Below are 14,026 nucleotides of genomic sequence, written 5' to 3'. Positions count from 1 at the left end.
CGATTTTTCTTTTTTCTCCGTTCACATGGCAATCAACATATCAATTTTCTATCTCGATGTTGCTCGTGTATTCGTTCTATCTCTCCTACTCTTCTAATCGTATTCTCGATGAGCGAAGAGAAGAGAAAAAAAAAAGCGAAGAAAGGGGCAGGCGTCGCGATCTCATCAGCGAGCAACAAAGTCCTCTTTGTCTTGCAAGTCCGCGATTGTATTTGGCCGGCGCGCTGTTCGCACGTTACTCAGCCGCGTCTCGATCGAGTAAACACGCTAATCGATTTCAAGGATGAGGCAAAAGGAATGGACGCGACGGGGAGATAGGACGACGAAGAAACGTAAATCGAGGGAGAAAGGGACGAATCCTGGCAGCAAAGGAATATTTATTTCGAGCTTCTTCTAGAGATTTTATCACTTTATAGCTCCTTGTTGAATTCGACGATTGTAATTTGGCTTACAGTTGCGTCAACGCAAGAAAAATTAGCTCTGGCAATTTCCAGCTTGTCACACTATAGAACTTTCGCTAATTATGTAGCTAAATTACTGAGCAAAAGAAAGCAGAAAGAAATTTTCCCCCTGAATTATGAGAACAATCATTGGATTTGAAAATATGAAAAATTCCATAATCTCCAAATACGGTCTTAATAGAATATAGTTTCATGCCTCAACGAATCACAGGGAAGAATAATGAACACTTTTATGATCGCTGTACGCCCTCTCTGTAGTCAAATTACGGAAGTAAAAAAGTCGTCGAGAACCAGAATTCGCTTAATCATTGTATTCGCGTAATTACTACGTCATAAGCGAATATTCCCCCGCGTCATTATTTTCCCTTTAAAGTCCCTCCTTTTCGTTCATCCTCGTGTCCGGTTACTTCATCGAATCGCTGTCATTACTTCTTTACTCGCTGGTGGTTATGGACCGACGAAAGTACTTGCTGAAATACCTACTTAACTTGATCGCTCGTCTTCGAACATTGTTCTATTCGCTCTCAGTCCATCGTCAAACCCATTCTTCGAATTATACAACGAATCCCTTGGCACGAAGTGTTCATTCTCAAAAAGTAAACTTTGATAGCTGCAAACTCGATAGAAACTCCGACCATTCGACCAAACGCATTGACAATCTATGTTTTAATCCTTTGATTATTTCTAATTCTTATAACGCCGCAAACCATTGAAGGATTCTATTAGATGAAATAGAGAAAAATTAAAAAGACGCGATTTAGCACAATTAGCGAAGAAAAGCTGGGAAAAACAAATTACTAGCGAAAGAAGAGGAGACAACAGAGGAAGGAGAAGCAAGGAGAACAGAGGTCGATCCTCCTGGCAGGATTCGCGGCGAAATCGGCGGTTAGAAACGGCCATGAACCATTTTCGCCCTACGAAGGAGCAGCGCACACAGCACAGACAAAATAAAAATGCGAGGAGGAACAGCGACCAGGCGCTCAAAGCGAGGGAAAGGGGATACTAGAGAGGACACGGGAGAGAAGAGAAAAGGAGAGACGAGGAGAAGAGAAGCCGGCCAACTTCTCTCACCCGGTTTGGGCTGGCTTGGCCTTCCAAGGGGCCAGCCTAGACTCACGATTCTCATCTCTTGTGTTGGTCCACCGCGAGACGAAATTCGTACGTTGCTTCTTCTTCTTCTTCGTCTTCTCCGTCTTCTTCTTCTTCTTCTTCTTCTTCTCCCTCTTCGTCTTCTTCTCGGCATCCCTTTTAGTATCTTCTTCCTTCCACGTAAAAGGACGACAACTAACGCGTTCTCTCTGTCTTGTTCCTCGGGCCAGTCGCGATTTATTAGTCGAGCTAATTAATAGGCTAACTGGACGCGGGTATGCGAGTATGCGTGCACGTCGCGTCGGTGCGAGTTTCGTGGAAATCGAGGCAACGATTCGCGATTTATTGCCACGCGAAAGATTCATGGTTTCGGGTCGGGCGAGCTTTCCTTCGCAGCGATCTCCAAAAGCCTTTTTTCACCGAGAGGAATAGAAGGTCTAATGGCATCGACGCGATCGTAGCACTGGAATTCCTTTAATTCGGATGTTCCCGCGATGAGGGATCGATCCTTCGCAGCCAAATTCCTTTCAGCTCGGCCGCCGCGCTGCCACTGTAATTCGACGTTTCGATAGCACCGCCTCGAGACCGAACCATCACGATCACGCTTTGGTAAAAACTATGCCGCTGCTGGAATTCACGCGGCTACAATTCTCTGTTTGCTTTGGGTGCCACAGATTCGTACATAATGAAACAAATAGCGCGTGTTCTTCTTTAGACTTTTTTTTTAGCAGCAAAGGTTCAATAAGTAAATTTTGTATTATCTTTCATTATAGTATCATTAAATATTAACGAAATATTATTAAACATTAATAATGAAGAAAATCTCTGATCGGTCGTCTACCAGAAAAAATTATACTTCTCTCCACGTTTTCTCTGATTTCTGTAATATCCATGAATTTATATACGTCTTTGGAGATATTACACGAACAATTGCATCGTCTTAATATATCTTCAATTCTAAGAAACGTCAAATGTCAGGATTTTCTTGCTTTTAAATATTTGTACCGATCAAAGATTTATTTGCAACATTTAAATTACGTGATAAATAGCATTCATGAACTTCCGACCTCGAGATTATTACGAATTAAGCATATTCTATGTGATATATGGATTCCCAATAAACAGCGTATTATTCAACTTCATCAAGCAACAGTATGAAAACTTAGAAACCTGTTTAAAATCCAAAATTTAAAATTTTCTATTTTCCAAAGATTGCAACTATCGTCTAAAAGAAAAATACCGTTAAAACTTAAAGAACCTCGAAGACTTTTCCCAATGTAAAACTTTCTAAAATAAAACTTTCCATCCCCATAATAGCTTTCTTCACACGGCTTCATTACAAGGTCCTCGTGTAGCAGAAACATTTTTGTCTTGGACTAAGGAGAACAAATAATTAAAAATACAAAGTAAAAATTCTCTACTACTCAAATAACGTTCACACCGATTGGAAACTATTCGTCTAAATATAAGATGAAAACTACTGTTACATCAGATGTTTCTCAATTAACTTTCCACCGGAGCGACAGTTTTTCAACATTGTTTCATTGCTTGAAACAGAAATATTTTTCTCTGAATCAGGAGAACAATTAACGACCTTCCATTGTCTGGACATGAAATTTGAACGATTCGCGGACAAAACCAGCGCAGATTAATTCCGCGTTTCCGGTCTCTGTTGCTTTTCACCGGGTGTCCCCGTCCTGAGGCTCGTGTCACGGCACGTCAGTCGCACGCTGCTGCAATTCAACGTGAAATCTAAGGCGTCGTTCACACCGTTGCAAGCTCCGTCCTCCTTGGTTGTCTCTTTCCTCGCCTGGACGTTTCTCCGGCCCGTTTCCGGCCTCGATCTTCCGTTTCCTTCCGTTTCTACGCCGTCGTCGATCCTGCAGCCCGTACGATCGTGCTGCCTCATCGCGATCCGTATGGTGTGAGTCATTTCCGGGCTGGAGGATCGCGATTCGTGATCAGCCTCTACCTCCGAGTCGATATCGACGAGAACGTTTCCGGATATCTCGGCACAGATACACTTGGTGACGTCTTGGAGATCGAGGTTCGATAATCGTGCACGGCTCGGACCTGGAAACGAAAATCGAATGAGCGACGATCCAATTTTATGGTATTTAATTAATATTAATTTCTCTTTTCGTTCTTCTTCTGGTTCAGTTAGCGTAGAGAATGATTTATGGTCACAATGGGGAAATTTATACTTTGGCGTGGAAGATGGTAAGAAATTAATGGAGTGCAGTATGTTAGGCGTAGCGCCCGTGCACCTAGAAACTGCAACCTGTTTAACGTCAATGTAGGAAGTGGAGATTAGTTACCGACTGATAATTTTTTATAATTGAATAAGTTTGAATATTAATTTTTCTAGACGATGTTGGTGCTATATCAGAGAATTATTGGCAATTTTATTACTTTTCAATAATTAAGTAAATTAGCAGATGAACTTTTTTACCGTATAGTATTTTAAATATATGGCCATAGGAAATATTCTACCATATAAAATATAAAGTTAGACGTGTCAATTATTTCTCGCTGTTAGTGAAAAGTTGATCAACCAATTTCTGACTACACAAATTTACGCAATATTTATCTAAAAACTGAACAAAACTTTTTTGCAAATTTTACATCATCTGTATATTTAATCATACTGTTTTAACTTGTCCAAGGTTCCTCGAAAATCGCTAATCGATACTTTTGACCGTCTCGAACACCAATCAACCAGCATGTTCCAAGTTTTCCAAAGCTCGTAAAGAGGCGAACAGGTTGTCGATGCTCGCTAATCTTCGTTTCTCGCGAATCGAACGAACTTCGAAAGGTCTGTGCATAAAACAGATTCCCTTACGCGCTCGCGAATACCAGGAATACCACTGAGTAAACGTTCGCCAGAACTGCGGACTTTGAATTGACCTTGGACGATGTTCTTCGTGCATTCTTCGAGAGTTGGAGCTCCTTTCGTGCATTCCAGGAACTCTTTGCCTCTTCTACGTCGAGACTTCCTCGACGATCTCTTCCTTCTTTCGAGCTCCGACTTCGTCCCTGCGTCGTTCGGCGTGACCTTATCCAGCAGTTCGTCCAGAATATCGTCCTTGGTTTCGACGACCTTGGTCCGTGCACTTGCCTGTGATTCGATCAAAGGAATCGAAGATTCTGGAAGCTCCAGAGAGACGATCGTCAGGAAAGGTGGCCTCTCCTTCCGGATCCTCTCCAACCACGACCTATAACTGTTTCATTCACGATCACGATTACAGCGTGGATCAGAAGCTGACTGAATTAGACTCAATTTTCTGCTTGGAAAATTGAGTTTCGTTTTAAGCGTGGAATTGATACCATTATCGTTGATACCACGCTGCTCGTCTTATTTGAATCAATCAGTGCAAGTCTTGGTAGCTCTGTTTCCTGTGATTTGATTTTCACTCTTTACTTTTCTGATTTTTAAAAGATATGGAAGGGGTAATACTTTAGGGTAGATTAATTAATTAATTTAGAACGTCTTTAATTATTGATTAATGTATTTATTTTTTAGATTAATGTATTTAGAACGTCTAAAAATTGAGAGTTTTGTTGCAATTACTACATAACATAAGATACGTTAAAATTACTTTTTATTGAATACCAGGAAAGATAAAAGGAATCGATTGATCTACCATTTTCTAATCATTTTTTCAATTTCTCGTGTTTTCGAGTAAATAATAATTGGTTTCCAAGAGCTTTTCAAGTGTCAGTCGTGATTTCAAGTAGGAAGCACTACGAGGAAGTTGCAAGGGAAGCGAAGTAACAGAGTAAAAGGAGAAACGAAATTGTGTGAAAAGATGAAGCAGTAGCACTTCGACAACGAGAAGAGCTTCATCATGATGAAGTTACCGACGCTTTTCAAATTCACTTCGTAACGATCTTCCTTCACGATGACTTCTTGTCGTTTGAAAAGAACCAGCCTAACGAAATGATATACTTCATCTTCGAGATCGTACAAGCGTTCAACAATTGAGAAATACTAAATATCGTTTCTCTTATAATACACGTAGGAATATCTTAATAATATACACAATGTACATTTAAATGTCCAATTCGTCCATTTCATACCAAGTTACGCAAAATAGAGAACTTAAGGTCGAACTATGAAAGATTCGGATCTTTTGCATTTGCAAATTACTAAAAACACACAGATGACTTTGATAAAATTAATGTCGACCTTTATTAAGATCAACATATAATTATTATTAGACTGTGATTAGACCTTTTTAATATATTTTCTTTACCTGGTAGTTGTAGCGTTAAATAATAACGAAACAAAGAAAACTAAAACGAATTCAATGGTAGATCGTGACTCTATATAGCTAACAAAAATCTTTCAACGATGAAAACTTTCAAATTAGAAATTTCTCGCTTTATTAGATCATCTCGAAGATTTTATCGCCTCGAGCGAATTGAAAACAATCGCCTCGTTGCAAAGCAGACTCGGTACAGAACAGAAAACGTGGGATAGGAACGCGTCCGAAAGCGGTCGATAAATGGGCCACGATAACGAAAGCAACGGGTGGCGACGAAGAAGAAGGAATTCTTTCTGAGAGACGGCTGATCCACGCTGGTGGTGGATTCACGAGAAACGAGAGCACGTCCTAAACTCGCAATAAACTCGGTAACCTTGCCCGGATCTCGAGCTGTCCCGGGGTCAGCCTCGAAATATAATACCGCGCTCGTGTTCACCGGAACGTCCCGTTTCGAACTGAAGAAAAAGACAAATTCCCGGAGCGCAAGCATTTGGAACAATGAGACGGCACTCTAGAGACTCTGGATAGACGAAGATAAAAGAACGTCGACGATAATGACGTTCAGATAGACGTTCGTGCTTTCGATGCGATAGCTGCTTTAATAACGTTATAATGCCGGCTGCGAGGGCACGATCGCCTTCGAGGCTTTATTAAGTCGCGCGGCACCGATCGTTCCTTCTGTCCCGACAGTTAAATTTTAGTGCGTTTAATTACGGGTTCCTACGTCACATTAACGGGCCAAGCGGATTCTCGGGTAGCGAACAACGTTGACTAGGTCGAAGTTTCGGCTAATCGCCTAGGAAATCCTGTCTCTGGGGATTCATCCGTCTCTCAAAATTGTTGTTTCGCGATTATAGGCAGAGGAAATTGTAATATCATGCTTCTTCCCTTTAGAACGGCGAACCAATTAAGTCTGAGTGAGTAAATTTTGCAACTAGAAGATATTGTTGACTAACATACGACGTACAGAATTTTTGTAACAAAATGTATGCAATGACAACGCGCTGCTTTACCAGAACTGTCTAATCTAATAAATAAATATAATTAAATGATATGGATAATCGATTAAATCATATTGAAGGAATAAGTCAGCTCATGGACAACCTTCCTTATATAGAAATTTCCTTCTTTCAAAATGATCGCTCTGTCAACTACTGGTTTTACTAGTACAAAGCAGTTTTCAGAGGAAATATTTCGATCTACAAGAAATACAAGTCCGAATGTACACTACATGAAACATCGATAGCGCGGAGCAACTATCGCGTCTCGAGTGACTTGCATCGATCGCCGATGCACCGAGGGAATTCCGAAGTTCACCGCAGATCAGTGACAGTGCACGTGCGGTCTCGGTTGCTACAAGAGAGAATACCTCGAGGATCTCCTGGAGGAGGGCACGTAACCGGTGGTAGGATGACAGATATGGCGTGCCGGAGACTGCGACCTTGAACTCGAGGGTTCCCTCGCGCTCCTGGGGTCCTCAAGCGTGAGGCGCCGAATGTAGAGTCCTGGCACCTCCTCCGCAAGCTGATGTCTTCTCCTGTACGAAGCCACAGTGACTGGTCCAACCGATTCTCACCATCGATCATCCGCACGTCGTTCTCCTCTTTCTTTTACCACGCTCTTCGTTCTCCTCTTTTTTATACTTCTTTTTCTTCCCTCTGCTTCTTTTTATCTTCGCAGAGAAACAGTGAGGTTGAACTCGAACGAAATGACCTTGAACCGTGATCTTGAGACGGCCAATGCAATCGCGGAGGAGACTTTTCGCTGGAGAAAGTTGAAGAGTTTCCGACAGCCGGCGTTGTTGCAACGAAACGTTAATGGTCGACGATGATCAGATAGCCAGATCGTTCGTTCGGTTTTTCTTCGTAAGATCCGGCTAGATCGTACGTTGTGGATCATCGAGTAGCGTGTTTTAGCAGCATGGCAACATCGTTTGGAAATTCAAGCGGTGCCGGGTCGATCGACGGAGAGAACCTACGGGTAATTGCATGCGGTTCGATTAAATTGTCCTACTAGGTTGCGAAACGTGAGGCTAACCGGTCCATGGAGATCGTGCGAGCTTGTTTCTACAACGATCGCTGCTTTTGTGCCGAGATTGTAACGATCATTAACGAGATCCATGATATCAACCGAGAGGAATTATTAACGCTAGTTTATTGAATGAGGGAGGAACTATACTGTCGTCGAGTTTAAACACAATCATTACAGGTTAGTAAGATGATAAGACGATTGTCCACGAATAGACTTAACACCTATTTTCTGTTCTCTAACTTCCACGTGCTCCAATATCTATCTGTGTTCTTTAAACAAGCAGCTAAGCAATTTATTACATCTTCGCGATAATTAATTTGCAAATTATCTATACACAGCGAGAAGCTTTTATTCGATTAAGAAAATTTCAGTATATTTAAATAGATTTAAAAAATTGTTTCCTAGTATTCCAATAGTCGTACCAATTGTCAAATCCAAAACTATCTTATCATACTTCAAAAATGATGAGAAGCAAAGAGACGATGTTCGCTGGTAAAGTTAAAGGTTAAGAGGTTAACACTCTCCCAATACCGCAACTTCGACGCACCAGTCACGCTGGCGTCTTCCAATATAACTCATCCGGCATTCCTTTGACACTCCGAATATCCTGTTTCCCGCGATTCATCAACGCGAGGGTATACGGATCGATCGAGAATCATCACGGCGGGCGTATCAAACGATACGTCGGTTTCTGGTAATTCCCGATCAGCAGGTGGTCCGATTTCGGTAGACAGAGGTGGCGGTCGCGCGAGGACCGGCTTTCGAGACCGTGGCAACGCATTAAAAGCGTTGTTTAGCAGGCTATTTCGAATGTTGTTCCTCCTGTTCTTGGCTGCTGGCCAACGCGCGTGGGATAGATTAACTCTCTCTCTCTCTCTCTCGACTATAAGCTCTAGTGTCAGAGCTACTTGCCGCCGGGGATCTGTCCGACTGACTGACTGACCGGTCCCGATTTTTTGAAGGAATTCCTTCTCTTTCATTCTGTTCTCGCTCGTGTTTCACACCGGACCACCGGTACCGTTCCAACGAAACGGCCATTAATTCGTAACGATGTTTCGCGCGTGCGTTCCGGCCTCGAGTTAATCGGCGAAGGAACGTTAATGGCGATAAAATTGGTGATTAACGGGAGCGCCGCGAGCTATGTTAATGGGTCCCAGAGGGAATTTCGTTGTTCGGTAGCCGACGATATCAGAACGGCGTTCAGCTTTTAATTACAGTCGCATTCGCCAAGCTGAACGCGAGATTATCGCGTGTACTATGTTTATTTGGTCGTTTGCCGATCTCCCGCTAGAATTGTATTTGTACAAGGGAATTTGAATGATCCTGGATCAATTGGGAGATTTATTGCGCGTAAAGTATGTCCTTTCCTTCTCTCTTTTCCGGATAGCGAAGAGTTACGGACACAGGGGAATGTAAAAAACAAATGTTACTTTTGCAAATGTAAATGTATTCAGTTAGGCAAGTTTGGTTGCAATGTTAATTGAATGCGATTTGCTGGTAAATTTATATCCTTACGGACGTAACTAAAGCAATGAAATCTAACGTAACGTAAATTGTCTCATTAACTTTGGATATTCTACGTAATTTTGTACATTGTTTTTCTGTAAATTGTTCTTATTTCTTCTCTTTCCTTATTCGCTTCTCAAGATAATTCTAATAATTACATAACTCAATGACATTTTCCACGATCCCGAGCAAATGATCTCCAAACATCCCGAGGCGGTCTGTGCGCCTGTATATCTGGATACTCTGGACCGTTCGTTTCGTGGTAAAACAATGTATTGCGAAAAGCGAAAGGAGCACGCGGCGATCGAGAAACGTAACGGTCCGGGACGGAGCCGATGGAGATTAAGAGCCGATTAAAATTCATGGCGTGTCAGCCGGTATAATTCGATTTCGTAGGTGTTCGTGCAGATCGAGTTACCCGACTTCTCCGACCGATTTCTTTTTTCGAGCAGAAACGCGAAACAGCCGATGGCATGGGACCACGTCGAGGACTCTACTCGCGGGAGAGACAAATCCCTGTGACGTCGATTAAAATTGAAACGTGGCTCATTATCGATTCGTCACGCTAACCGAGCGTGAGGACAGCGCGACTTACGGATTCCGCTTGGATCGTATTACGCGGGATCTGATCGTTTGCTTGGACCAAGGACGCGCCTCACGATGATAATGCAAGATGATCGGTTCACGTCGACGCAAACCACTGTCAAGAGCGGTTGAAAGCGTTCGAAGCTACTTGGTTCACGTTAAAACGAAGATTCTATTCCGGTGAAACGAACAGTGGACGACGAGAATCGTGATTCCTGTCCCACACGAAAGAAGCGATTTCGTTTCATTTGATGAACGTTAGCCGAAGTGACGTTACACGAAACCAAAGAATTTGGGCTGAAATGTGGTAAAAGAGATAGGCAGGGAATAGAATTATTTTGAAAATTTTAAAGTTTGCTATTGGCGTTGAACGAAATGACGATATTGCGATAAAAGTTTAGCAATTTCTTTTAATTTTCGCTCGTGATCTTCGTTTTTTCTCACAAAGCACCATCCTCGAATTTATTAATTGGCATTCTGATAGCGAAGATTCCGCTACATAAGATTTCCATAAAGGATCAGAAATCTTGTTAAACTCGCAAAAAGCCGAACAAACCAACCGAACAACCATTACACGAGACAAGCAAGCTGTTCTTAATTTGGAAGAAAATATACTCCATCCTATTCATCGATTACCACAGAATAAGCTCTTCCATCGTGTATTCTTGCAACGTTACTCATACGATGCTCTCTGGGGGATCAATAAATAAATCGAATACAGCGGACGGAAACGTTGTCCAACGAGCGCCACGAGCAATTTCATCGAACCGATGTACCACACTGAGAAAGCAAGAATCAATTTATAAAGGGGAATCGGACTTTCATCCAGCTCCATCATCAAAAGATCACCGTCCGGCCGATTCCCAGATCGATCTTCGTGGGTGGACCAACGAAGGCAAGCCTGATTCGCAAAAGAACGAAGACGCGCGAAACAAAACGCGCTTAGGCTCGGCGAACGGAGGAGCGGAAACTCGGGTGGGGAACGAGAATGCCAAGGCACAAATAGAATAGCTCTACCGGCGGAAAGCAGAGGCACAAGCGGAGGAACAGGACAGGAAACAGAGAAAGTTAGCGAAACAGAGGAAGATGCCAATCTCTTCGCGGAATATGTTTACATTAAAGGCGCGCCTTGAAAAAAAGGCCGGGACGAACCGCAAACTGCTTAACGAGTCCTGCTCCTTCCACCCCCGACCCTTCTTCAGCCTTTTCTCTCTATACTATACTGCCACGAAGTTGCATCGCGTGTGCACCCACACACCGAGATCGCGAGTAGATAGCGATGGACTCGAGTCGCGGCGAATTGTTGAAAATTATGACAATCTTCGTTCCGTTTGTATCTGGAAATTTAAACGTGCAAAAATACACAGAGTGTAGATAATACGGAAATATGTGAAATTTCCAGAAGAAACTTCTCGTCGTGATGTTTAGAGGATGAAACGAATTTATTCAGATTCTAGATCTTTAATTCTAATTTTGAATCCCATTCCTAGAACTATATACTTGCATAAAAATTCATAGTCTACTCATCAAGATTATACGCTTGCCAATTTTCCACCCTCTTGCAAGCCTACAAAATTTCTAATTCTCATCGTGAAGAATTTCTCTCTGGAAATTTGCTTAAAAAGCTCGCGACTTAAAAGACCGAGCACACATCGTCGTGGCTGGTTCATGCACACAATTCACTGTGCTCTTTTCTTTCTTTTTTCGCGTCGCCGACGAATTTAACGCGCAATGTGTCCAGCGTGTGTGGACGAGAGCGAGCGCGCGGCCACGCGATTCACTAGCGCTTCGGGGCGAATTTTAATTTTCACGAGCGGGATGCCCTCCCTGTGTATTGTCATTAGAGAGAGGCCAACGACGGCCAGCAAGGGGGAAAAGTCAGGCCACGAATTATGGGCCGTGAAAGGGGACGGGAGAGGAGCAGAGAAAGAGAGAGAGAGAGAGAAAGAGAGAAAGAGAGCAAGGGAGAGAGACATCTACGGTGTTATTAGATTTCTTGCAAATTACTCGCGCGTCCCATTAACGAGTCCCATCTGTCTGGATTACGAGGCGAGCTCGGCCGAGCTCCGTTCCGCGTCCTCTCGACCTCGCCGAGCGATTTAAAGCGTTATTCTCTCTCTCGTCGTTGCTCTGCTCGTTTCCTTCCTCGTTCTTTCGGGGTTCGTGAATCTTTTCCTCTTTTTTTCATTCTCATCCGTGTGATCTCGGAAGCTGCTGTGAAATGGCGCAACGATTGAAGGATCTACATTGCTATCGTCAATTCTTTTCTTCTTATTGCTGTAGGAGATTTGTTACGAATAAGGACGAATACGTGGTGTTCTTAACGTTGTGTGTTGGCCTTTTAGCGGGTGAATTCCGTATTTATGTAAATAGAGAATTTTTGTAGTTCCTCCAGTCAGAGATAACAATTGTTGTTAAGTTCGAAATTGGTTATTACGAGAACAATTGGCTAATTTTAGCAGAGAGGATATATACATAGAAAGAGTTATGCGGAAGTTAGGTATTGTTTTATTGCTTACTTACTATAATGAATGGGATGATATGTGCCTATATGTTTTCATTTTCACGTTTCACATTAATCGAAGATAAAATTCATGGAATAAAATTCTTACAAGAGAATCTCAAATTCTTGTAAGAAAATGACACAAAATTTTGTCGATAGATGAATCATTTTATACTACGATCAATTTATTATTTAACGATACACGTATAATTAAACAAGACGTTGTATTGTGCCCGGTGGAGGGGGCGCGAATTAAGGCGGATTTGCAGAGAGAGCGTGGTCACTCCTCGGAGAGACCACCCAGCGCGGTGGTCGAAGGTATCGCGATATCGTATCGATCTTTCCCCCGTGGCCCGAAACACACACGCTGCTGCGGGGGAGAGAAAAAAAAACAAGGCAATTTCCGAAAGGAAACACGTGAAATCGATAGCGGCTCCGGGTTCGAGCGCGCCCGGGACTTTACGACTCTCTCGGAGAGCTGCGTGGAAAAGTCACGACCACGCGGGGGAACACCGTGGCAGACGAGGGGGTGAAAGAATTGGAAAAGTGGAAATAGTCCCGGCGAAATTGCTAAGTCGAAATGGGCTTCCTTGAAACTTTCGTAGACGCCGTTGTCGTGGGCTCTTCGATTTTATCGGACCGAGTCGAATGGCCGTGTAACTGTGGTAATGGTCGCGGTGAACGTGGAGGAAAATTTGGGGAAACAAATATATTGGCCAGCCAGTGTGTTCCGTTCGAATGTGTAGGTTTGGATGGAATGTAAATTCAAATCCGTGTGAAGACAACTTTTTATGGATAATTTTAATTCCTTACGCTGGAGCATGTGTACAAGTAGTTGAGTAGAAGTTACGAAATACTATACTGGATATTTTTTATCGGCAAATAAATAAAGATCGTCGTGAATAATCTGCCTACAAAAAGCATAAATGTGGTGAAAAAAATTAAATTGCATATTTTTGTATACCCTGAGGATTCATATAGTGGGCAGTTTGATAAAGTTTATGAATTACTACGTAAAGTTATCTTATTTTACAAACAGTTTAATCTCACCAACAGCCCTGTATATATTTTGAGGCATGCTGACAGAGAAGAGAAACCGCGAAAAAAATTAATTTCAAGGCATTAAATATTTTTTCTCTTCTTTTTCAAAGCTATTAAATGGCAAATTCTAAGGCATTAAGCGTAATCGAGACAACGTGCGATAACGTTTATGAGATCGAAGAGCTACTTTATTACAGTCAAGCGCGAAATGTTGTGTAAAATCGTTCCGCAAAGCATGCGAAAGTACCTAGTTCGATATCAGATTGAAAGTAAAATTTACGAGCAAAAGAGAAAGAAAAAAGGAAATTCAAGAGGCACGATTCGAACAAATTTCCAATGATTACAAAAGCAATCGAACGATTTTCATAAAAATTACTTTCGCAGAATCTGAAGCAATAGAGCCACTTAAACCGCTTATATATATATATCACAGAATTATTATTTCCTTCTTCGATTATACCTTCAATTTCTTTATCAATCACCGTGGTTTCACTAATTATCTCCATGTAACTACCAAACCTACGAAGTTTCTCTCGACCAAA

General features: G+C 42.2%; 1 protein-coding gene across 1 annotated transcript; it reads right to left on the bottom strand.

The window, feature by feature from the left end:
- Positions 1 to 2,254: 2,254 nt before the first annotated feature.
- LOC110119754 lies at positions 2,255 to 13,521 on the bottom strand. The gene is made up of 4 exons (XM_020865912.2): positions 13,494 to 13,521; positions 7,188 to 7,389; positions 4,458 to 4,771; positions 2,255 to 3,623 (listed from the first exon to the last, which is right to left on the bottom strand). Exons 1-4 carry the CDS (start codon positions 13,519 to 13,521, stop codon positions 3,199 to 3,201), a joined length of 969 nt encoding a protein of 322 aa, XP_020721571.2. The 3' UTR covers positions 2,255 to 3,198.
- Positions 13,522 to 14,026: the final 505 nt, after the last annotated feature.

The sequence above is a fragment of the Bombus terrestris genome, chromosome 12 (assembly GCF_910591885.1).
Source record: "Bombus terrestris chromosome 12, iyBomTerr1.2, whole genome shotgun sequence".
NCBI classification, from domain to species: domain Eukaryota; kingdom Metazoa; phylum Arthropoda; class Insecta; order Hymenoptera; family Apidae; genus Bombus; species Bombus terrestris.
The sequence above is the reverse complement of the archived record's forward strand: the minus strand, read 5'-3'. Positions and strand labels throughout refer to the sequence as shown.

Bases quoted from the DNA above. Each gene is read 5' to 3' on its own strand.
- LOC110119754 (XM_020865912.2), bottom strand. From the start codon at position 13,521: ATGCCTCAAAATATATACAGGGCTGTTG. The intron at 7,390-13,493 runs GTGAGATTAAAC...ATCGATGGTGAG, and splicing joins AAATATATACAGGGCTGTTG to AATCGGTTGGACCAGTCACT. The intron at 4,772-7,187 runs GTATTCTCTCTT...TGAATGAAACAG, and splicing joins TCCTCCAGGAGATCCTCGAG to TTATAGGTCGTGGTTGGAGA.